Source organism: Perognathus longimembris, chromosome 1, assembly GCF_023159225.1.
Source record: "Perognathus longimembris pacificus isolate PPM17 chromosome 1, ASM2315922v1, whole genome shotgun sequence".
NCBI classification, from domain to species: Eukaryota; Metazoa; Chordata; class Mammalia; order Rodentia; family Heteromyidae; genus Perognathus; species Perognathus longimembris.
In genome coordinates, this window is record NC_063161.1 from 40,244,956 (window position 1) to 40,271,435 (window position 26,480).

Consider the following 26,480-nt stretch of genomic DNA (forward strand, 5'->3'; position numbering starts at 1 on the left):
TCTGGTCTCATTCCCTAATTTACTTGCTACTATTTCATTTTCAGAAAATCTTTGCTACAGGTATTATTTCATGAACTTTTCTTAATGTAATTTAATGCAAAAGGACACAGAGGGACTCTGCTATTTTCATAAACCTGTGTTTATCTTTTGATTTCATCTTTCTTTTGGGGGGAGTATGAGTCTTATCATGTGTGTAGCATTTAGCTTTTGCTGTGTAATGAAGTATAAAAGACTTAATGGTATATAATACCTTCTTACTTTGCTCCTGATTCTTCAGGTGAGCTGGGTGATTCTTCTGTTCTGGGCTGTGGGTTTTCTTGCACTGGTGGTCAGCTGGGGTCAGCTGAGAGTTGGGTGATGTAGGAAGTTCATAAAGCACTTGGGTGGCTGTCACTTAAGACCATTGTTTTTCATGGGGTCTTGCTCCTTATCTAGTAAACTTAGCTACACTTTTTACATGGTGGTCTCAGGGTTCTAAAAATATGGATAGAAGGCAAACCTTATTATGAAAAACGCACTTTTCAAGAATCTGCTTGTTGGGGTTGGAGGCATGGCTCCACTGGTTGAGTGCTAGCCAATGGGCAAAAATGTCAGATAGTGAGTTTGAGTTCCAGTTCCAGACCAAAAAATATTCAGGACTTGCTTGCCTTACATTTACTATCATTTACATTTACATTTACGTTTGCTTTGTCAGCAAGCCACATGACTAGCTCAGTTATTGTGGTCAAGTTCTACTCAGGAGAGGGAAATGGAGAAAGGGAATCACTTAGGACAACTCAGTACACAATCTACCACAGTCAAGTATACATTTTTTTTAAAGTACGATAGTGCTGCATGTGGTGGCTCACACTTATAATCCCAGCTACTCAGGAAGCAAAGAGGAAGAAGATTGTAGTTTGAGGCTAGCTAAGGGAAAAAAGTTAGCAAGTCCTCACTTCAATCAATGAATTGACTGTGGTGGTTCATGTCTGTGATTCCAGTTACATGGAGGCATAGGTAGGAAGAGCATGTCTGAGGCAAAAATGCAAGACCCTATCTGAAAAATACAGAATCATGAAGGGCTAGGGGATGTGGCACAAGTGGCAAAATGTCTGCCTAGCAAGTTTAAAGCCTTGAATTCAAACCAGAGTATTGTTGAAGAGGAACAAAAAGGAGGAGGAGGAGGAGGAGGAGGAGGAGGAGGAGGAGGAGGAGGAGGAGGAGGAGGAGGAGGAGGAGGAGGAGGAGGAGGAGGAGGAGGAAGAGGAGGAGGAGGAGAGAGGAGGAGAAGAAGAAAATGAAGAAGAAGAAGAAGAAGAAGAAGAAGAAGAAGAAGAAGAAGAAGAAGAAGAAGAAGAAGACAGTAGGAGGAGGAGGAGGAGGAGGAGGAGGAAGAGGAGGAGGAGGAGGAGGAAATAGTGGTATATACTTATGATTATCCTTCAACTGCTTTAAAAGATTGAATGAGCTGTTTGTACAGAAAATGCTAGGGTTGTGGCTGTCCTCATTGCTTTTGTAAGCTTTACTCCACTGCCTTCTGACATTTGCCATTGCACATAAGGCTTAATGTGGGTTTCTTTGTAGGAAAAAGGATGTGCTTATGTGTTGATAGAACCCATTCAAGCTTGAAAGTACTACTATGATATATTTATAAAACTCATCTTTTTTCTATTTTCAGAGTGTGATATTTTCTCAAGTGGGTTATTTTTCTCAGATTACAGTTCTTCACTTTTAATTCCCAGTTTCCCTAGGGGATGTTCATGCTCCCACTCTTTCTTCTCTTGCTCATCAAATGGCATCGCTTCCAAGATGCAGAGAAATGACATAAAAAGTGTCACAACATCCAGCTACATACCTCCTAATCTGGCTGCAGCCACATCAGTGCCTCGCTCTTCTCTTCTAACAGTCTGTGGCCAAAGGCTAAGTGCCCAGTCTGCCTTCTGTATCCTGGATCAATCAATTATAGGCCCCTCTCATACTGAGTTCCCTTGTTTGGTTTGTTTGTTTCCTGTGCCAGTAACAGAGCTTGAACTCAGGGCAGCATGCTTTCCCCTGCCTTTTCCCCCAAGGATGGTGTTCTACCATGTAAACCACAGCTCCATTTATAGATTTTTGGTAGTTTTTTAGAGATCAGAGTCTCGTGGATTTTTTCTGCCCTGGCTGGCTTTAAACTGTGATCCTTAGATCTCAGCTTCCTTGAGTAGTTAGGATTACAGGTATGAACTACCAGAGCCTGAGCTTTCCTTTTTTTTTTTTTTTTTTTGCCGCTCCTAGGGCTTGAACTCAGGGCCTATGCACTATCCCAAAGCTTCTTTTGCTCAAGGCTAGCACTCTACCACTTGAGCCACAGCACCACTTCTGGCTTTTTCTATTTATGTGGTACTGAGGAACAGAACCCAGGGCTTCATGCATGCTAGGCAAGCACTCTACCGCTAAGCCACATTCCTAGCCCTGAGCTTTCCTTTTGCTATGAGTCTTTCTGATACAACATTTTAAACTACATCTGTCCTTACTTCTAAATCAATCAAACAATCCATAAAATCCTTCTCTTGACTCTAAGTTCTTCTTCAATACCTTTCTTTTCCTCATCCTCCAAGCAAATTTCTAGACCAGATTGTCCACATTTTCTGTGGTGAACTTGCTTGTTCTTCTGAACTTGCATTCTTGACTCAATTCCTACTACTTCATGTACACTCCTCTTTTCAAAGCTACCAATGACATCCTATGGTTAGATTCAGTGGACTAGCATTCTGTGGCCTCCTCACCATCCTCACCCCTTCCTTCCTGCTCAGCTTCCCAGATTCAGCATCCTCCTGGTTTCTTTCCATTTCTGTGGTTGACCTTTCTCAGTCACTATACAATAGGATGATTTTCTTTTTTTTCATATGCTTGAATTCTGGGCTTTGCAGAGAATCTTTCCTTCTCCAGCTCTCCCGGTTTGATGGCTCCTGAAGATCTCAGTCTATTTAAGGGCTGTCTTTACCCTGTCAGTCCCAGGTACATCCAAAATGAACTGATCAACTTTTCCACCACTATTCTCTTATCACACTCTCTGTGTTCCTACCCCCCTCCTCCTACATGTATCCTTTCACCTTGATGATTGATTTCTCTATGTCCCCTCTTCTCTTCTATCCCAGCGAATCATTCACCAAGGCCTACAGATCCTATCTGTTCAACATATAGTTCAAATGTTCACATTGTTCTCTCTACTACCACATCCAGAGAGAAGTTTCTTTGCACCTCTCATCTGGGCTCATTCTGACAGCTTTAGCATCAATATCTCTGACTCTAGTCTCTTTCAATCTACTCTCCACCATCCAGGCACATTGAACACTGATTGTGTTATTACTGCAGTTATTGAAGATAACTCAATGAATGAATAAAAAGAATGTGCACTATCCAAACACCAATTTAGAGGTTTTTGTTTTGTTTTTAGCCAGTCCTGGGGCCTGAGCACTGTCCCTGTCTTCTTTTTGCTCAAGGCTAGCACTCTACCTCTTGGGCCACAGTGCCACTTCTGGCTTTTGTTTTTTTCCTGTTTATGTGGTGCTGAAGAATCGAACCCAGGGCTTCGTGCATGGCAGGCAAGCACTCTACTGCAAAGCCACATTCCCAGCCCAAATTTAGAGTTTTGAGAGGCAGGTGGGACTTAGGCTACTGGAACCTTACATTTCATGCCACTTAAGAGTATCACTGTATTTAATTCTGGTACCCTAGGTAGTGTATATATGTTTGTCTGAATCAGAGAAGGGAAGAGGAACAAAATGGTGAGACAAAGGGCAAAAGGCGAACCAGTGAGACAGCAATACTTACAAGATAATATACTGTAAGCCAACTGTACAACTTGCGGGGGCGGGGGTGGATTGGAGAAGAAGGAGGGTGGGAGAAAAATGAGGGAGGAGGTAACAAGTTTGACAAGAAATGTGCTCACTGCCTTATGTATGTAACTGTATCCCCTCTGTACATCACCTTGACAATAAAATTTTTTTAAAAAAGAATTGTACTCATTTCCTTCCTTACAATAAAAAAACCTTCACAATAAAAACAGTGGTAAAAAACATACTAGGGTGCTTCTTTTTTTTGTAGTGTGAATGTTTGACTTTAGGGCTGATGCTCTATCACTTGAGTAACATATCCAGTCTTGCTTTTTTGCTGGTTATTTCAGAGATGGTATCTCGAGAACTTTTGTGTGCCTCAAACTCCAATCTTCCAGACCAAACTTTTTTCTTTAAGTTTTTTGTTAATAATATTTTAAACAAGATATCCTAATATGTACATTCATCTACAAAAATCAGAAGTTACAGCTAAGCAAACAGAAGAAAATAAAAATAGGCTAAATTATTGTAAATGGGTATTTCCATCATGTTTTGTAACCCCTGAAAAGTCTTCAGGTGTCTTATGACAGTTACTTTCATTACAAGTTCAACTACTAACATTTATGGCAAAAATATTCAATTTACCTGATACCACTTTTATTACTGTTAAAAGTTTTCAAGGACACACACATAACATCTCCCAGTATCCTCCTTATAAGACTCTGATGAAGCTTCTGAACAGATGGTAAAGGCTCTTGTGTAGTAATTCACCTATTAAATTATGGCCATGACAATCACATATGCCCTGGTGTTACAAAGCAATAAAGGCAAGAACAGCAACACCAACCATGACTACTCAGACAGCACTTCCCACAGCATGCTCTCCTCACATGCAATCATGCAAACAAGTCTGAGCCAGTTGCCAGTGGCTCACAACTATAATATACTATATGCATTCAGGAGGCTGCATTCTTAGATCATGGTTCAAAGCCAACCCAGGCAAAAATTCCATGAGACTCATATGTCCCATGAAATAGCAAAAAGCCTGAGGCACAGGTGTGGCTCAACTGGTAGAGCACCAGCCTTGAGTGAAAAATCCAAGTGTAAGTGCAAGGCTTGGTGTTTCAGGCCCAGTTTTGGTGTGAGGCGTGTGTGTGTGTGTGTGTGTTGTGTGTGTGTGCCTGCCTAGTATCTTTTAGTAACTTTTCCTATGCCACACTCTAGAAATTTGTATAGGAAATGCTAGTTTAGGAGGGGGATAAAAATGAGAAATAGAAGGGATGAATATGTCCAAAATTTGGTATGGTATATACAGAAATGTAAAAATAAATGTCATGAACAAAGAAACAGTTCGATCATGATTTATTTCTAGAGAAACAGGCTAGCCATATGGAGAGTAAAACTTGAGCAAAGCAGCATGTAGTGTTAGCTGAAAGTCTTCTTACTTATTTATCCAGACACTATCAATAATTAAGCTGTCCCTGAGGCCACCAGAATTCCATTTAATTCTTCTGCTACACTGCACTAAAATGCTTTGAAAAAGTTCCTCTTGTTTTATTATTTACAAGTGTTGCATAAGCATACTGCATCATGTCTGGTAGCTTGCTTTGAATAAAATGGTCATTTACTTTTTAGGGAATGGATCACTCATCAGAGTTACCACTATTCGTACTCCAGAAAGGCAAAAGTCACAACTTTCATCGAAGACACAAAATGCCATCAGAGCCACTCTGTGACCCAACAATTCTTCAAAGGATGCAAAATAAGAAAAATACCACAGATGCATGAACGATTTCAATGCCTAACAACAGAAGCATACATGGGGCCATGCAGCAAGTGCAGTGCTATGCAGGTTGGATACATCCTCCTCTAAAAGGTTATTTCTAGACTGAGAAAAGCTAAGAACATTTTTCATGAAAGGGTAGGGTTCCCAAGCAATGCATCAAATTAGATCAAGTTTGTAAAATATAGGTATCCATATGATTTTATATTACATGGATGTGTATCAACTAAATATTGAAAGGGAAGAGCCCAAAGTATTTACACTAGATAATGTTAATTTGGATAATCACTATCTCTTTTTATATCTTTAATGTTTTCTAAGTATCTATGGTGAAGATATATATGTGTGTATATATATATATACACACACACATTCATATGTTCAGAAAGAAATAGCTTCTATACATATTACAGGTTGGTAGTTTCTAATATTTTTAAATTTAGGGACATTCTGTTCAGACCTTTGTAGATCTGCAGTAGGCTAGTATCTTTTAGTAACTTTTCCTAACATTTAGTTGAATAGTAACTTACTTTGAAACAGTCTATTTGAAAGCATAGCTTTTTCCCTTGATGAAATCTCTCTCTTTTTCATATTGAAATATACGACAGCTTCCTTTGATAAAATTTTTTTTTAAATGGCTGTGAATCTTCCCACAATCAGTGATTCCCAGAGTTGATTAGTTTAATTCCTATGCGTGTGTCTGAATCTAATAATCTATGCATTTATGCCAAAAAGGCCTCCGGCCAATCTCTGCTGTTTTCAGACAGTGTTGATAATGTGGATGATTGGCAGGTTTTGCTCGCGCTCTCTCTCTCCTCGCAGGAATCCAGTTCCGCAGGATTTTCATGAGACACGAATAGGACCAAGAACCATCGTGTCCTATTTCTCAGAAAATTTCTGATCCTCTAGCGTTTGAGTGGCATCTCCAAGTGTCATGAAAGATGACCCACAGAGTCCACATGAATGATGAACTCTCTGAAATTGTAGTCAAGAGAAGAAAGCTTCCTGAGCCCTGGCATTCCTTCCTCATCCCACAAATGTGGACTGTTGGGGTCCCTTACTGGACAGGAGGCACAGCTAAAATCAGCAAGGGGTGTTGTACACATGTAATTACGGTCAGTGAGAAACAGAATAAATTGTGCTTGTACACCTATTTATGCAGAACAAGGAAAGACAGAAGTAGATTAATAACTGGAGAATCATTGCACGACATGACATTTTAAGCACTAGGATGATTTAACATATTCAAATGCCACCATTTTTTGATGCTTCCTCTACCCCACATGCTTCTATTACTATTCCCCAAAATAGGTACAAGCTTGTGGGTAGGTGCCCTGGCCACAGCTGCCCTGCAGCTGTGACTGCTGACATCAATTATGGCTTTCTGCGTGGCACATTTTCTGGCGGCAGCCCTGAACCTGACGCAGCCCCTTCCTTCAGCCTGAGCGATGGGGAGACACAGCAAAAGTTCCTGACTCTGGGAGGGCAGGGCTGGGGGCGAGGGGGGAGGAGAGTTGGCCCACTTGCTGCTTGGAGAAAAGTGAGGCTAGAAACTGAAACAACCCTTTGCTTGGGAGGAGTCCCCAAATTTTGACCTTCTCCAAAGATGGGAAAGCAGAACTCAAGAGAGCAGAAGCGAAGTCCTCTCCTGTCCATGCTAGTACCAGCCATCTTGAATGGAGGCTGGGGAGGGGTGTGCTGAATCAATGCAGCAATGCAGCAAGTTTTACAGGAAAGACTGCCTATGGTGTGTGTGTGTGTGTGTGTGTGTGTGTGTGTGTGTGTGTGTGTGTGTGTGTGTGTGTGTGTGTGATGTCTAGCTTACCATCTACTTCTTATTTGCGAATTGTTGAAATGGGAAGACAAACATTTCAATCCAGCTACAAGCAATGATATTTTCAGAGAGCCTCTCACAGGCAGCTTACAAAGAAGATTTGGAACTTCATAGGAGATGATAAATACATAAAACATGATCTGAATGTGTTTGTCACCAACTAGTGCCATATGTTCTCCTTAGAGTGAGGACACATTTGTTTACTGTGAAATTAACTCACAATGTTATATTGCAGAATATCTGCAGATCTATGGACTAAATGAGCTCAATACAGATGATCTCAATATAGCTAGCTGGGTGCCAAGGTTCATACTTGTGATCTTAGCTGCTCAGGAGGCTGAGGTTAGGAGGACTGAGGTCCTAAGACAATGTAGAGAGAGAAATCCTCGAGACTCCAATTAACCAGAAGAAAAGCTGGTTTGGAGGCATAACTCAAGTGGAAGAGTGCCATAAACTGAATGAGCATAAGGCCTTGAGTTCAAACCTCATAAGAGAAAGAAAGAAAGGAAGGATGAAGGGAAAGAGCAGAGGAAGAAAAGGAGGAGAAAGAGGAGGAGGAAGACAAGGTTGTTTTCTACTACTGGGGATAGGTTTTTCTCTTACAAGTATCTTTTCCTTTCATTTTTATTTGTCAGTATTGGAATAAGAACTTAGGACATTGCACTTGCTAGGAAAGCACTGTCTAGCCCTTTTTGATTTAGATTATATTTGGGATACAGTTTTGAGATTTATTCGCCTAAAAAATGCAAATCCTTTTACTTGTGCCTCACGGATAGCAGAGATTACAGGATTGAACTACCATGTCCAGGTATTTTGCTTAGGTGGAGGTCGTATTAATTGCGCTTGAAGAGAGAAAAGGCTGTTTATGAGGCACACATTACTCCCACACATAGACCAAAGCAATCATGAGTACACTGGACATACTTTCAGTCTCAGAAAACCTGAAGAACAGAGTGCTATCTGGCAAACAAGCAGGTGTGTCTGTCTTTCTATCTGTCTGGTTGTCTGCCTATCTCTATGTGCTGTGCATTTCCAGATCCCTCTTCAAGAGCCAGGAACTCATTCGTGTAACTCCTTGGAATGCTGGCTGCTGAGTGCTGAAGTCTCCGTGGATCCCCTCTTTGTGAATTAGTCCCACCCTGGAAGCTTCCTCTCTGGTGATTATTTATCTCCTCCTGAAGAGCAGGCCAAACCCAAAGACTCCACAAGAAAAGCCAGGTCTCCCTGCCTGGATGCTTGAAAACAACAAAGGCTCTCCCAGGCTCCCCAGCTCCCACTGGGTCAGTTTCTCTTTCCATCCAATCTTTTGATTATTATCTATTTGTTATCTGAATGTTATATATTTATTATAAGTAGTTGTGAAAAGGAGTTACCATTCAACAAATCAGTTTAAAAGCACGATGTTTCTGGATTGACCTCACCCTTTCCTCATTCTCCTCATCCCTTCTAACCCAACCCCTACCCTTAGTTTTCTTAATTTCATAGGATGTGTGCTGAATATTATGACTGAATCCTCCCTGCTTCCTCTCTTCATTGTTCTATTTTATTTTTCCTCTCTTCATATTTCTAATCTTAGTTCCTTCCCTCTCTGGATGGATAGAGAACATTTGCACCTCTAGAATTATCTCTCAAGGTCACGCAACAAAGAAACAGAAGAGCAGGGATTCAAGCCCAAACCTGTTTGACTCTAGTCTTAGATTTCTATTCCCAAGGCCAGGACTTTGAGAAAATAAAAAATCCTGGCTGGTGCAATGGGTTGTGCCTGTAAGCCCAGTTACTTGGGAGGCAGAGATAAGAAGGACCTTGATTTGAGGCCAGCCTGGGCACAAAACAGTTAGTGAGAGCTTATCTCAAAAGAACAAGGTAGCAAGGTAAAGTAAAAAGGGAGAAAAAAAAGCCAGTGGAATGGCTCAAGCAGTAGGGTGCTTGTCTAGCAAGTTTAGGGACTGGAGTTCAAACCCCATTAGTACCCCCAAAAAATCTAGAACCCCACCGATGAACCAAACAAAGACAAATCCTTCATTGGGAGCCATGGTTGGATTGAACAATCTAACCATTTTTTCTAACCTCCCATCCTATCGCAATCCTAGTCCAGTGACATGGAACTTTCCTTTTCTTTCTACACAGCATTTGAGTTTCCCAGAGGAGCTCCTTGTCATTCATTGCTCCCTGAAACCCGTGCAAAGTCAGCTTCCCTGGTTACAGTAAGGTCTCAGCCTCCAGGCTCCCACAGCAGCCTCAGTATCTCTGGTGAGCCTTAATTATTATAATGAGCTCCTTGCAGGCAGAGACATGTCTTTTACCTCTGCTTTGCCAGTCCAAATGTTCTATTCAATGGGAGGTGCTGGTCCCCTCCAGGCCCTGGGTGAATGGCGACCAGGACCCTCATGGCTGGGATATATCTTTTAGCACCCTCCAAACCTCAATGATCTGCAACCTCCTTGAGCACAGAGCCAGTTCTTCTTCATGTCTAGCCTTTCTGACAACCACATCTCATCACTTTCTGTTCACAGGAGATGTTCACAGACACTGCCTCACCCATGTATAAGAACATTCGTTTGTGTTCACAGCTTAAATTCTTTGTAAAGTTTTTCTATCTAACTACTAGAATATTTCTCTGCTGATTCTCTTTGTCACTAATATACTTCTTAGTTTCTGTTTACAAAAAAGATTTCTCTTTTGTTTGAAGCACTATTTTTTTTTTGGTCACTTCACAGAGTATATGATGACTTAAGCATTTGCTAAATTCTTTCTCCAGGTCAGAAATCATATCTAATGTGGATACATGAAACAACGGCTGCGAAGTTTTCCAGCTGGCCTGCTTAACACTGTGTCTTTTGTTTTAAGGGGCCTCTTTGAAACATAAATATATCATTAATCTGCACGGTGGCTCTCTACCCTCTCCTCTTTGAAACTAATAACTACTTCCTAAGGAATGAAATAGGTATAAATATAAGTGCTAAAAATGATCAGCACAAAGCAGAGCATTCTTATGTCCCATTGACCTAAGAACTAGGAGGAAGGCAGTCTTACAGAGCAAGGAGCTGCCTTCACTGCACAGGAAATGGTCTGATTTTGTTATTGTTCTCAGCAAAAAGATGTCCAAAGAACAACAACAAAAAAAAAATTGCTGGGTGTTGTTGAGGCTAGGAATGATGACAAAAAGCCTTTTAAGCCAAGTATGTGTATGCATATGTGTGTGTGTGTGTGTGTGTGTGTGTGTGTGTGTGTGTGTTTATTGGACCTGGGAAGGAGGAAGCTCTGTGGTGTGTCTGCACTGGATTTTCTGGGCTCTGTGGAATATTGTTCACGTCTTGCTGTTCTGGCAGGAGAGAGAAAAACTTGTGATAACATGTTCCTCTGAGCAGCCCACGTGAGCATCCTTGTCCTTCACAAGTCTGCCTGTGTGTGAGCCCCAAGGATGGAATCTCAGGCTCTTCTCTTGCCTGACTTTTCCTAACTGAGACCATCCATTGCTAAGGATAGGTATGCAATCTGCAGATACAAATGGCTCAAGCCCCAGGTGAAGCACTGGACTTACTAGAGAGAAGTATATTCAGCATACATATACTACCTTCATGCTGTATATGCAATAAATGTATAGTATATACATATATATTTACAAAAACATTCTATCAGTATGATCACTCATGTTAAAAAATTGTGGGTATATGTGTGCCAGTAGTGGGGCACTCACACTTTCTTGGCCTTTTCTTTCAAGGCTGGTGGTTTGCTATACCTCCACTTTCAGTCTTTTGCTAATTTTTGTTACTTGGAGATAAGATTCTCTTGTATTTGTCTGCCCCCAGGGTAGCTTTGAACCAGGGTGCTCAGATCTTAACCTCTTGAATAGCTAGGATGATAGGCATGAGCCATTAGCCCTGATTGCTTTAACTTTTTTATTCTGTGGTCTTTAGAATATTGGCTCCCTTAGTTTTATGGTTTTTTTTCTCCTGATATTTAGGCACTGTTCCCAGTCCTGGTTACAGGCCTACCAGTGGTGAGGAAGCAACCCCACCAGAAGGATGGCAGGATTTCGGAAGATACCTTTTTAAACATCCTGGTGGAATCCTCGCTTATCTGCATAAAGCGCATGATGACGTTGTTCAGATAGATGTCACTCAGTGTGGCATGGTCTTTGCTTTCCCTCCTCACTTGGTTCAGGAGCAGATACCAGCAGTTCACAGGAGACAGCAGGTTCTGGTCTTTCCTGAGAAGTAAAGAAGGACAGGGTCACCATCAATGTCAAAGCTGTCCCAACCAAGGGAGCCATGTCACTCAAAGCACCTCTGGATGGATGCTTTCCTTTTCTCCCCAAGCATGTCTTGACAGCTCACAGGCTGGCCTTCTCTTCTGTTTATGGCATAGAGCCAGCATCTTGCCAAGCTTGCAAGGAAAGCTCAGACCAAGAGCATCTGTGAAAACTCTCATTCCTGACAAGGGACTGGGACTACCCTACACAGTGCTAGGCAGCCCTCAGCTTCACAACTCCCCCACCTTGGCGGAAGCAACTGATGTTTACATAAGGATCTATAGACTACTGTGCTGTAGGCAGACTGCGGTTTATCACCGTACAAAGTCTGCTTTGAATGCTCAGTCTGCCCCTGGGAAAGAAATTTGGCTAGTTATGCTTTGCATAGATCACAAATATTCAAGGTTTATTTATGAATCCTTTCACATAGAACCTCTAGCTCCCAAAATGTGTTTCTGGGGAATTTTGAACTTCTGACATTGTCTCAGCACTCCTGACCAGAACTAAGAACTTTACTGGCTCTGACTTGTCACATATCCTGTTCAAACCCATTAGATTATTTCCAGATTTCGAACTGTTCCTGCTTTGATTCTAGCTATGAACATGCAACATGACTGTGAGCCCCAGGAGACAGTATTTAAAAAAAAAAAATCTTGATAAACAAGCCTAAACTAAAGGAGTGAACAATTAAAACATCACTGCTTAAAAAAATCAAAGATCAATATTTTTTCTTTTTACTTTAGAAAGGAACAGAAAAAATGGCAACATCACCTGGAGCATTCTAAGTAAGGGACATAAGCACCATTTAAATGATATGTGTTATTCTGTTATTCATGACCATTTATAACCCTGAATATTGAGGAAAAAATTATTAAGACAGGATTTTCTATCATTAAATCTCTCAGATTCTAGATTTAATATTCCACAGTAGCTTGAATAGAGGTTAGATTGCAATCAAGAGTTTAAGCTTAGCCTGAGTTACTTGGCGGGAGCCTGTCTTGGGTCCCTAAGAGCCGCCCTCCACTCTTCTCATGACACAGACTGTCTCCTTTACCTAGGGAACTCCCTTTCTGTTTCTTTTTATGATTAATAATAATTATTATTATTGTAAAGCCAATGTAAACAGGGGTTACAGTTACGTATGTTAAGTAATGAGCACATTTCTTTTTGTTGTTTTGTTGTTTTTTTTTTTGGCCAGTCCTGGGCCTTGGACTCAGGGCCTGAGCACTGTCCCTGGCTTCTTCCCGCTCAAGGCTAGCACTCTGCCACCTGAGCCACAGCGCCCCTTCTGGCCGTTTTCTATACATGTGGCGCTGGGGAATCGAACTGAGAGCTTCATGTGTAGGAGGCAAGCACTCTTGCCACTAGGCCATATTCCCAGCCCCAGCACATTTCTTTTTGAACAGTGTTACCCCCCCTCATTTTTTTCTCACTTCTCCCCTTCCGACTCCCTTCCCCCTCAAGTTGTAAAGTTCGTTTCCAACATAGCACCTAGTGAGTATCATTGTTGCATTGGTTCACCTCTTGTCCTACCATTTCTGCAATTCCCCTTCCCTTCTCCAACTCAGACAAACTTATATACAAGCCAAAGGGTACAGAAATAAAAAAACAGTGACAACAGGGCATAAACCAAAGGGGGGAAAAAGAAAGAAAAAAAGAAATAACTGCAAACAGCACATTATACAAACCTATTGTTTCTAATTATTGGAATTCATTTTGATGTTCACTGCAGCATTATTTACCATAGGTAAGATATAGAACCAACCCACATGACCCTCAGTAGATGAACTGATCAAGAAAATGTGGTATATATACATGATGGAATTTTTTGCTTCCCTGAGGAAGAATGATATTGCCCCATTGGTAAAGAAATGGAAAGACTTGGAAAACATTATATTAAGTGAATCACGCCAGACCCAGGCTTCATGGTTTCCCTCATTTGTAACAACTAGACTATGTCAATGATATTCTTAGCACAGGATCATAATAGCTCAATGGCTAGGTGCCTATGACCCTTTCTGTTTCTTAAAGCCATAAAGCAAGAAGTCATGGTTTTATGGCCTAGTAATTGGAGCCTTTCTATTGACATTCTCTACCTACCAACCCCTCAGGTAAGCAACCCTGATGCCAGCTTCTTTATAGCCACATTTATGTCTATCTTTTATCTTGAAGTAGCTCATAAATTCCATGAGAATATTTCACACTTCTTTGTATCCCCAGTGCTTGCTGCATTGTGAGCATGAAATAAGGGTGATTTCATTGACTGAATGAACATATATATTACTGCTTTATTACTAGGAGTAGCAGTAATCATAATAAATACAACAACAAAGGAAAAAGAGCAGCTATTGCTTGCTGAGTGAGAAGTGGTCCTCTGGTCAAGATGGTGCCATTTGGACCTACTACTTACTAGGAATGTGGTCTTAGAAAAGTGGCTCTAACCTCTCAGTGCCCTGGACACTTTTTACAATGAATAAAATAATAGTATATATCACATAAGATTATTATGAGGAATGCTTTAAATTCATATAAACATTTTCAATGCTTATAATAATGCATCAGGCACATGCCCAGTAAGTGCTAGGTAAAGTTGGTTATTTTTGACCAGGGACTGGTCTAAAAACTTGACATTACTTAACCCTCCACACAACCACTTGTGGCACAGGCCCTCAGTGTCCATTCTATCATTGACAGAGGCTGAAGCTTAGCAAGGTGAAAGCAGAAACTAGGCACAGTCGAGCCTTGTGTCTAAGGAGGCTGATCCAAGGTGTACTCCTTTTTTTATGTTTTCTTTTATTCCAGCTCAATCTCAGCCTCCTGGACAGCTAGCATTACAGTCATGAGGCACCAATGCCAGGCTCAAAGCTTGCTAATTCTATCACACAGTGGAAACTAGAGGCCAAGAACTGCTGGGCAGAATCGGCATCCCAAACTGAAGATGAGCAGAGCCTAGAGAACACCATCATTGACTGGGGTCATTACTGTGCTAAACATACAGCATGTGTCTGGAAAAGAGAGAAGGAATATTGTGTGCCTGACTCAAGCTGTGAGTCACATGAAGGATTTTGTCACGTTTGTCATGTCATTTGGTCATGAGACTTTATTTAACACGAAGAAGCCAAAGCTCAGGGAAGGTGTGTAACTTGCACAGAGCTACACATTAGAGCCATTATTCAAAACTAGGGCTGGTTGGCTATTAAAGAAAGCCCAGCCTGGAGATTTTCCAAAATCTGGTTTATCCTTCCTGTACACTTATTATCATTCCTATACTTGATAACAAGCTTACTCAAGTCTGAGACCATTTCAAGCTCCTTTTGAAGAAAACCATTAAACAAATTGGGAAAAACAAACAAAAAATGGCACCTGATCACTAAGAACCCAAATCCAAGATTATGGTCCATTCCTACTTGTAGTTCACAGCTGAGTGCTAAGGCAGACTTGGACGATGACACTCCCAGGTGAAAGGACTGTCTTCTCATTTGCAACTGCTTTTCAAAAGTGAGTTACGGGCTGGGGATATGGCCTAGTGGCAAGAGTGCTTGCCTCATATACATGAGGCCCTGGGTTCGATTCCCCAGCACCACATATACAGAAAATGGCCAGAAGTGGTGCTGTGGCTCAAGTGGCAGAGTGCTGGCCTTGAGCAAAAAGAAGCCAGGGACAGTGCTCAGGCCCAGAGTCCAAGCCCCAGGACTGGCCAAAAAAAAAAAAAAAAAAGTGAGTTACATTTATCATCCTAGCTTGTCAAGAGGCTGAGATTTAAGGATCGAGGTTTGAAGCCAGGCCCAGCAGTAAAATTCACGAGACTTTTTATCTCTAATTAACCAGCAAAAAGCCAGAGGTAGAGGTCTGGCTCAACTAGTAGAGCACTAACCTTGAGTGAAAAAGCCAACCAAGAGCACAAGCCCCTGAATTAAGCCCCAGTACTGAGACACATATGGATACATGCGTGTACACACACACACACACACACACACACACACACACACAGTGCAAGAGGAGTCTTGCCTTCCTCAGCCTCAGAAAGTACCTTTGACATTTGGTTCATCCTGGGAGAATCATTGTTAAGGTGTATTTCTACACTGGCCTCAAAATAGGGGTGAAAGTCATCCAAAGAAGAAAGGAAAGAAAAGAGAAAAATGAATTCCTTTTCCAGAGTAGTTCTGCATTGGCTTCAGCGAAGCTCTGTTTTTCACATAAGCTCCAACCAAGGTCATGGAGGGGAGAAAGTAGAGAGAGGAAGTGAGGGGTGATGAAAGGTCAGGGCTCTCAGCACCTGCCCCTGAACAGGTGAGCAGATGCTTTTCGATTTTACCAACTCACAGGAGTAGGACTCTCCTGGTGACACCGAAGGCTGGGTGGTGGGGAAGCCCTCTGTTCCCAATCTTTATCGTGCACAGACTTCTCCTTCTGTGCCCATGTAGGTGGGTGGGGCCCACAGGGTGGGTACCACTGCCTTGTAGGTCTCCACTTCCCTCTTCCTTAGTTAGTCCTTGGAAATTTTCCTGACTTTCCTGAATTGAATTGCACATTTACAGGAACGTCTATCATATTTGAAACACTTGTAGGAACTAGGTGCGCAGCTGTTTTTCACATTGTTTTGGCCCCTCTATTTCCAGAAATGAAAGTTCGTGCTGCCTTTAAAGTATCTCCTAGACAGACTAGCTATAGCTCCAGTCCATAGTGGTCTTTGTCATCATTTTAAAACTACGTGTGGAAAGGTTATCCTTCTGTATAAAAAAGAATTTTCCTGCCTGCAGGGCAATGGCAGAACTTCCTCCAGGAAGATGGATTGGAGAACTCATGATCTGCTCTAATTCATGCCAGCAGCCTGGCAGCGCTCAGCCTCACCACTGAGCCTAAAGACTACTTCCTGTTCTGCAGGTCTGACTCTATAAATCCTTTTCTTCTTCTCTCCTGACCCATGAAGCTCCCCTAGCCTGGAACAGCTTCTTCAACTTCCTTCACTGCTTAATAGTCCTTCAGGTCTCTGCCTGAATATCACTTCTTTCGTTCCCTTCCCCATCTGTACTGCAGAATAGTCTTCAGGCTATCTGTCCCTGACTGGTATCCTGTGCTCATCCCTGATAGAGTGCTTATGTACATGAATGGACTGCCTATGTCTCTCTCCTTTGCAGGACTTAATTTTTTTTAAAGTCACTAACAGAGTAATCTATATGTAGTTCTTAAAGAAATGAAGTATAATTAAGATTAATGTTTAAGGTTTTAAAACCTCAATCTTGCCTCTGGAGGCTCACTGAGGAGAGAAGGTCACTGTGACTCTGAGGAGAATGCTCTTAGCCTCTGCTGGAGGCAGAGCATCCAGCAGTCTATGAGCCAGCCAGACTTGCTAGCCTCCTTCTCTCACTTTTCAATGGCAATTGCTCACTGCCTTCTTTACTGTGCCTGCCCATGCCCTGCTTGATCTTTGTTAATCCCTAAGCCAACCTTGTCTGGTTGATGCTGTCTATCTTTGGTACTGTTAAATAAAGTGACAAGTAGTTACATATAGGTTGAATTCCAGGGAGCAATCAAGAAAAGTTGCATTTTGAGAAGAGGCAGAAAACCCCAGGAACAATGGCATAGAAGCTATGGAGAGAAGGGAGTCTGAGGAGAGAAAAGAATTCCTTTCTTTTTACTGGGGCATATTGTCAAATGTGAAAGCAAATGGTGAAATAGGAATGTGTTCAGCCTGTGGGCAACCTTTTGTGCCACCTGGAGATACATTTCATGAAGAGAACTGGATTTGATGTTCAAAATGTAGAGACCCAAGTGCCGCCCCCTCTGCAATTCATCTGCTGTGCCTTTTTTTTTTTTAAATAACTCAGTTTACCCTTCAGAGTCTCACATTTCTTTGTTTGGTACTGGAAATTCTCAGCCTTTTTCTGTTGCCATCCAATTCCAGTATGACAAACAATTACAGGCTGATACATTTTGTCTAGATATTGAAAGCCCTAGAATTGCTCCTGTATTCACTTTGGGCCTTTTTATGACAAACTTATGTTTTTGGGTTTTTTTTTGTAAATTGTTATTATAAAGGTGATGTAAAGAAGGGCTATTGTTTCACAAATCAATTATATATTTTTGGACATTATCACCCCTTCCTTTGTTCTCTCCCAGGTTTTCCCTCCCAGCCCCCTCCCCACAGGTTATATAGTTCATTTTCATCATTTTCACCTTGGTTTCTTCTGAGTACCACTAGTACATTTGTTCACCCTATCAAACCTGTGTTTCTCTCTCTCTTTTTCATTCACCAAACCTTTACTGAGGAAATGGCCCATATGCCAAGATTAATCCTAGGTGCTTAGGATTAAGAGCTGACCCAAACCAGTGGGAAATAGACATTTGTAATGTAAATGTGATGGAATAGAGGTGTGAAGTTGCCATGGAAATGAGGAGATATTCTTCCCTGGCAAGACAAGGAATGCATTTTTTGTATGTGCTACAGTTTTGATGAATAAATAGGAATTTCCTGAACAGATAAACTGGAGAATTGACATTATAGAGGCAACAATGTTAATGGAAAGTTTGGGGCAATGACATCAACTTTGCTACTTTAGGGCCTAGAGTGACAGTGAGAAAGGTAGTCAAAGACCTTTTTTGTAATGTGCTTGTAGACACTGGGGAACTAAGACTTGAGTGATATATTGTTGAAAACCAAAAACAAAGCCCAAGGGTAACAAAGGTTTAAGATTTTGTTTTTTTTTTAAGTATTCAAACATTATATTGCTTTATTTCCTTTCTTTTTTTTTAACTTTTTTTTATTGCCAAAGTATGATACAGAGGGGTTACAGGTTCATATGAAAGTCAGTGAGTACATTCCCACCCCCTTCCCCTCTCCCCCCAAGAGCTGTGCAGTTGGTTTACACCAAAGGGTTTTTAAGTGTTGCTTTTTGAATGGTTTGTCTTTTTGTTCTTTGTCTCTGTTTTTGGTATTCCCTCTTCCTTCCCCAGTTCTATTACCCATATAGACAATATCCAGGGTACTCAGATGTAATACAGTGGTAGCGAGGGTAAAGCCACACAGGAAGGGAGTACAAGAGAAACAAAACTAGACAAACTACTCAGTCAGACAAACAGACAAGGAAAAAGAGAAAAAAAGTAGTACGATTTCACATGACAGAGTAACAAAGGTTTAAGTTGTTGTTGTTTTTTAATTCCAAGTTCATATTTTCTATGCAAATAAATGCTTCTTTAACAAGTTTTTAAAAAAAAGATTAGTTTAAGACCCGGAGCCAATGGCTCACACTATAACTCTAGCTACTCAGAGTAATCAAGATTCCAAGTCAACCAGCAAAAAGCAGCTGGAGGCATGACTCAAGTAGTAAAGTGCTAGTTTAGCAAATGTGACACGTGATCATTTCTATCGAGTGCATAAATTTCTCATTTGTAAAACACAAAGCTTCAAGGTTTAGAGTAGTACTGTGCCTAGAAATAGAATCTTTCTATATTCAAATAATCCATCATAACTCAGCAGCTCTCAATTCTACTTCATTATGTTCTTCACAGCATCAAGACCTGTTCACTTGGCCTTGACTTGGTACACATTGTTCAGATTCCCACACTTATCAGCATGCAGAATCCTGTAAGAATCCTTTGCGAATTTTAATACATTAGAAATAAGGTTAGTCATTTACTGATTTAGCAAAAAGCACAAAACAAAATGTGGCATGCCAAAATTTCTCTAAATGACTATTGTAATGAAACATGTGTTTTGGAAAATGGGACTCAATAGTTACTAGCTACTGACTTGCTTTTTTTTTTTTTTTTAGTTTTTAAAAAATTTTTATTTTCAAACTGATGTACAGAGAGGTTACAGTTTCATATGTTAGGCATTGGATACATTTCTTGTACTGTTTGCTACCTCCTCCCTCATTCCCTCCTCCCCCTCCCCCTTTCCCTCTTCCCCCATGAGTTGTTCAGTTGATTTACACCTAACAGTTTTGCAAATTGCTTTTGTAGTCGTTTCTCACTTGCTTTTGTTTTAAGATTTGGGATGAATATCCAAAGAGACAAGAACATCATAATAGAAAACTTGCTTATTTCATTTTTGCCAGTGTCAGGGCAATTTCCCTTAATGAAGGTGCTGGTTCTAATTCAATGGAGATAGAATCATAAGTGTCTTCCTATTATCTGACTTTGATACAGGACTGAGCTAACAACACCTGTGCATACATTAGGATCTGTGTGACCCAGCTTAGTAACAGCAGGATGGTCAAAGGTTGAATGGAGGAGATGGTCAGGAAATTTGCTGAATTTAATTGCTAATTACAACACAATGTTTGCTATTCTAATATGTACAAGTATTCATATTACCAAGAATAAATTGAAGTTTAAACAGAGTAAATACTTCATAGATGAACTTCTATATAAACATTCTTGTACTGGAAACAAAAATCTCAAGAGAACACCACTGGTTTAAAATATAATAGGTTTATAACCATATACTATAAGTTTGGAAGAGAAATGTGTTTCTTTATGGGGATACGCCCCTCCCACCCAGGAACGTCTCAAACTTTGGTAAAAATGCTGGCTGTCCTTTTGGACAAGTGAGGCTGGGTGAAATTTCTCTTACTTGTACTGCTGGTGGTCCTTAGTGCTTCTGGTTTTGGCCATGAATCTCTCTGCCAGCTTCTCCAGGTTCCGAGAATATTCAGTCTCAATTTCAGCTTTTTTCCGGAAGAAATCTTGCAGGTCCTGGAGGAGCTGAACACGCATCTCTGTTTGTTGCTCAAGGCATTTTTGTTGCTCTACAAGTTGAGCTCGAATTTCTAAGAGAAACAAAAGAGAATGCAGGTGATGAGTTCATGGCAATCATCCAGATATGATGCTATGTCCAAGACATAAGGAATGAACCCCAATACATATTTCACTCTTGGGTTTGACCTTCATGAGAGTGCTGGGTGTCCAGCTGTTCATCTGGCTAAACAAATACTTCCCACTCTCTTGCTATGTGTCCAACAGTTTTGGCTGGCCTATATACTGGCTAAGAGGACACTGATCTTTCCCTGCGTAAGGTCGTGCTACAGGAAATGCTGTTTCATGAGGGTGCTAGGCAGAAACAAGGAAGCATTTCCTATGACCTCTCAGGTTTTCCACCTCTGAACTGAAGGATCCTATTAGTACTCTCACACATGTGTGCTGAACACCAGAGTGGGTCTATTCGAGTATGCTTTGAGCTATCATGAACAACATCTGGTTTTTAATCTTTCAAAGTAAGTATTCTCCAATACAGTATGCTAATCAGCATGGTTGCCAAACTCTTTCAAAAGTGCAGAGCTATTTTTGTTTCATAAAGAAAAAAATAATCAAGGGTGCGGGTATTTCTCATTCAGGAATTCCAGGAAGTCTATTGAGATGAAGTAATTTTTAGCACATCTTGCAGTGCGAACAAAAAATAAATCAGTCATCTTAGGCTATCAACTACTCTTCTCTGTGTGATTGGGTTGAAGCTGTCTTAGCTTCAAATCGGAAATCAATATAGCCAAGTGTACAAATCTCAAATTTCAGTAAGGATATACAAGAAGTCTATGGCATTTCTTTTAAAGAATTTTTATTTGTTTCTACTGGGAGTTTAAGAATGAAGGAGTTCTGAGAAGAATTGTATTTAAACAACTTAAATGTCTAGAAAATCATGAAAACTTATTTCCCTATCAGGAATTGTCCGTTCCTTAGATTCTTTGTCAGTTTATTAAAGCCTTTCCTATTTGTTCTTTTAGATGATTATTGGATTTCCCCCACACACTCAAAGTTGATTTTAATTTAGTTGAGCAATTGCACTCTCATTCTGCATCATTCTGGGTCTTAGTTCTCAGAGATAAAATGCTTGGTCAGACATGACTCCCTAGGACTGACAAACCTGGATCTGCTAACCTAATAGGAGAAACTTGCCCAGATTGGGAGAATTTGTAAGAACACCCTGAACAATAAGTAGGTTACAAAATACACAAGTGTAACCAAGAGATGAGAAAGCACTGCACAGAATGGGAGATAACATTTGCAAATCATTTATCTGATAAGGGATGTGTATGTAGATTACACAATAAGCTCTTACAATTGAAGAATCAAAGCATTTTTTTTTAAGTGAACCAAGGATCTCCATAGATGTTTCTTCCAACAAGAAATGGCTAAAGATACTCAACATCTTTAGCCATTGGGAGGAATGAATGGAAAGCACAAAAAGACAGCACTTCCCACTCCGTGGGACAGCTACGGTAACAGTGGTAACAAACAGGTGCTGAGCAGGAAGTGGAGAGATTGGACAGCCCCATCTCACTGTTGGTTCAGTCCCACTGCAAAACACAGTGGCAGTTCTCCCAAAGGATAAACATGGAGTTATCAGATCCAACAATTCTACTCCTAGCTATGCAATCAAGGAGAGAGGAAAATGTATTTTCATATAAAAAATTCATAGATTCTTCGTAAGAGATGAAGTAGAAACAGCCCAATATTTACCAATGAATGAACAGGTAAACAAAATGTGACTGGTTTAGGCATACAATGAAACATTGTTTAACCAGAAAGAAGAATGGTTCACTGCAGGTGAACCTTTGAAACATAATCGCAGTGACTGAACCCCTCTCCAAAGACTGTAATCTGATTCCATATACTTGAATGCGCATAGTAGAGAAATTCATAGGGACAGAAAGTTGATTTGCATTGCCTAGGGTTTGGGGACTTGGAGAAAAGTGGGAAGTAAGGTTGGAGTAGGGTTTCTTTTGGGGCCAATGAAAACGATCTAAAATTGATGGTGACAGCCAGGGACTGGTGGCTTATGCCTGTAATTCTAGCTAATCAAGAGGCTGGGATCTGAAGATTCTGGTTCAAAATCAGCCAGGCCAGGAAAGTCTGTGAGATTCTTATTTCTGACTAACAATCATAAAGCCAGAAATGGAGCTGCAGTTCAAGTGGTAGAGCACCAGCCTTAAGTGTAAAAGCCAAGCAAGAGCATGAGGCCCCAAGTTCAAGCCCTGGTATTGGCATACCCATGTGTGTGTGCACGTGGATATACACACACAAATGCGCGCATGTGTGCGCGCGCACACACACACACACGATGGTCAAGACAATGGCTGAAAAACACTTAGAATTTTCTAAAAATCATTGGATTTGTAAGTTATACCTAAAAATAGCTATTACATTTTTTTTAAGATAGTTATACAATTCTAAGAAATTTCAATTGTTGACAGATCTGATAATAGTGATGATAACAAGTTCACATTTCCAGGCCTAGCTATTATTTTTTTGTCAAATTAGAGAATATTTCGATAAGCTCTGTAAAATGACCTATATAAAAGAACTTGTCCCCAGCCTTTTCATTTTGTTCTGAATTTATCTATAAACCTGACTGAGAATTTACTTAGTGGCTGGCACCATCGGCATGTTAATTGCTATGGTTCCAAATGGCATAGGACAACTTTACCTAATAGAATATCAGAGAGGGCTTACCACCGTGACTCCCTTGTAACTGCCTAAACTAGAGCAAACTTTTAGGCAGAAAAATATGATTTCTGAGTGGACTCTAGGCAGTCATTTTTTAAATCTAGGTCAGAACCTACTAAATAATTGTAATGATTGTTTTAATAGGGGCCCAAATTCACTGTTTTCTAAAAAATGACTCACTTCTGTTCTACCAGAGAATAACAAACAGAATGAATCAACACCAATAATCAAACAAGAACAACACACAAGAACAGTGTGCTGTCAAATGACTGCAATTAATTTGTTAAAAAAAAGAGAAAAAGCTAAAATGGTCCATCTAACTACAAAAATCGGACTAATGTGTACCAAATAAAATTGTCCAGAAATGGACAATTCTTAAATTAAATGTATACAAGGCTACAGACTGAGATCTATACACATGTGATATATATATATATATATATACATATGTTTATATGGTGTATATGTACATTTGATATATACATACATATGAAATATATGTGTATATTTCATGGAAAGACTTGGTTTTTCCCCCCCTCTATGTTACTGAATGATTAGAACTAGGGCACAAAGGTGATGGGGTGGTATGATACTCATGGTCACCAAGAAAATAGTAACCCTGGCTCTAAACAACGAAGTTATTTTTCATTTTATCACTTGGTCATTTTTTCCTTATATCAAAAAAGTTGATATTCTTAAGATGTATTAGTACCTTTTTCTCAAAGGAGATAAGGAATTTTTCCTTAAACAATAGCTAAAAACCACTAGAAAGTCTTCTGAAGAATAACAACTCAGTCAGATACAGTGGCTTAAATCTGTAATCCTAGCTAGTTTCAGACTAGCTCAGATTTTTAAAAAAAAGTTTGTAAGATTTGATCTCAACCAATGGTTGGGCATGGTGCCTGTAACCCCAGCTACCCAGACAAAGACAAATAGGAGGATTAAAGTTCAGGACAATCTGGACACATAAATGAGATCCTATCTCAAAAATAACTGACGCAGCAAGGGCTTGTGAAGTGGCTCAGGTGGTAGATTTACTGTCTGGCAGGTGAAAGATTCCTTGAGTCCAAAGTGTAGTTCTATAAAACAACAACAAATAATCCAACCCAGTGAGACTGACTGGTCCCACCGATTATTCACATGCTCCTTTGTCATGTGAATATTTATACAACCTGGTGACTGCTAGTTAGCTAAACACCAGGTGCAAATTTTGTGAAATAAGCTCTTTAGGTTAAAGATGTAGCGCAAAAAAAAAAAAAAATCCATAAAAGCCAACTTTCAGGGTTTTTTTTTAGGCGAATAAACTGAATAAGCAAAGGCCATTTTTCTACTTCACTAGAAATCTGAAAGATTTATGCTTCTCTTATATTCTGCACACAAGTTAAGTAACAGCAGGATGCATTCAGGTTGCAGTCACAGGTTCTCTGAGTCACATGACATAGGACAAGTTACATAACCTCTCAACATTTTCTCACGTAAAATAATTATTCACATCCCACAATGTTATGGCAAAAATTACATCAGGTGTGTAGTGGCACACACCTACAGTCCCAGGTATACATGAAGTGGAGGCAGGATGATCTCAAGTGCAAAATCAGTCCAGGCACAGGTAACTTAAGTCCCTATTTCAAAAACAAAACAAAAACCCAAAAGGGCTTGACCCAAGTATGTGACTTGAGTGTGACTCAAGCAGGAGAACATTTGCCTAAGGTGCTTGGTTCGGTTTGTAACAAAACCCAACACAAGCATTGAAACACCAAAAAAGATGGGTGCCAGTGGCTCATAGCTATTGAGGAGGCGCTGAGAACCTGGAAGTTTCCAGTTTGAAGCCAACCCAAGAGAAAAGCCTAAGAGACTTCATCTCCAATTAACTGGTAAAATACCAGATTGGAGGAGTGACTCCAGTGGTAAAGCCTGAGAGGAAGGAAAGAAGAAAAAAGAAAGGAAGAGAGAAAGAAAGGAAAGAGAGAAGGCCTACCAAGAAATCAGTCAATTTGATTATACTATTTGATGACATAAACACAGCACACTGCATCTGTACAGCTATGAGACAGATGGCCATATTGTTAGTAATATCAACAGGCTGTCATTAGAAAAACATTTGCATCTTTCCTTGAGCCCTATCCTCAGTGAGGAGCCCAGGCAGCACAAATAATGAGAGCTAGCAGCCTTTAGAGCTTTAGGGAGGAATATGAAAACAATGAGGAGTGTGGAGAGGAAGTATCTACCCTTGGCAGTGGGGCAAACACTAAAAAAGTGATCCAGAGATTGACTTCTCTGAACTTTGCTGTCAGACTTGAAGTTGGGCAGCTGCGAGTCAGTGCATCTCAGTTGCTGAGATCTAGCTCTGGGCCATGACAGGTGTACTCCTGAGCTAAGTCAGAAAAGACCCTGTGTGGAATGCGAAGGAGCGAGATTTGATGTCACAGATCATTTCCCCAAACAATTAGCTCAATGATAAAAGTACCTGGGCTCCCTACTAAAATATTTGGTCCAAGCTGGATAGTTTGATTTTGTAGTCTCATAGTACTAGAAGATTCTCACTAAGTTCCCAGGTAGATCTTTTCATGGGGCAATTTTTGGTAATTTTTCTCTGAACAATTCAGAGCAATAAAGATAGAGATACATGTTTATGCTTTGGAAAGTAAATAAACCAAATACCAAACATCCTGTATTGCATGAAAAAGTTTTCTTCCTAAGTGTGTGGTTCCTTATTTCAATGATGAATTATTGGGCTAAATAAACCATCACCATTCAAAAAAACAACAACAACCACAATTCTCACAGTAATGAATAGGATCCATGTTTTCCTCTTGGTCTCCTATTATTTTTAATTATTTATGAGTCATTTGCTTCTACCTTCTGATGTGGAACCATTTACTTTGTTGTGGGAGAGAAGGGTAGAAGCTGATTTTCAACTACAGAGAAATCTAAAGAACTGTTCTATCCAATATCTAGCTACTAATCGAACTGAGCACTTGAAAGATGGCGAGTATGGGCTGGGAATATGGCCTAGTGGCAAGAGTGCTTGCCTCCTACACATGAAGCTCTCGGTTCGATTCCCCAGCACCACATATATGGAAAACGGCCAGAAGGGGCGCTGTGGCTCAGGGGGCAGAGTGCTAGCCTTGAGCGGGAAGAAGCCAGGGATGGTGCTCAGGCCCTGAGTCCAAGGCCCAGGACTGGCCAAAAAAAAAAAAGAAAGATGGCGAGTATAAACAGAGAGGGAGGTGTTTAACTGTAAAATACACAGTAAGTTCTAAAATCTTAGTATGACTAAAAGAAAATGATAAAATGCCTTAATAAATTTTATATTAGTGTTGAAATTATAGGATATACTGTATTGCGCAAAATTTCATCTGACACTTAATTTCT

At 40.4% G+C, this 26,480-nt stretch overlaps 1 protein-coding gene across 2 annotated transcripts in view; it reads right to left on the minus strand.

The window, feature by feature from the left end:
• The window catches only part of Srgap1 (SLIT-ROBO Rho GTPase activating protein 1), a 231,485-nt gene that overhangs the window by 103,902 nt on the left and 101,103 nt on the right, over positions 1-26,480 (minus strand). For both annotated transcript variants that reach the window (XM_048360376.1, XM_048360368.1), the window contains exons 2-3: positions 20,239-20,434; positions 11,459-11,621 (exon numbers count right to left, since the gene is read on the minus strand). In XM_048360376.1, the coding sequence (XP_048216333.1) occupies positions 11,459-11,621; positions 20,239-20,434 (359 nt within the window). The remainder of the gene's footprint in view (positions 1-11,458; positions 11,622-20,238; positions 20,435-26,480) is intronic.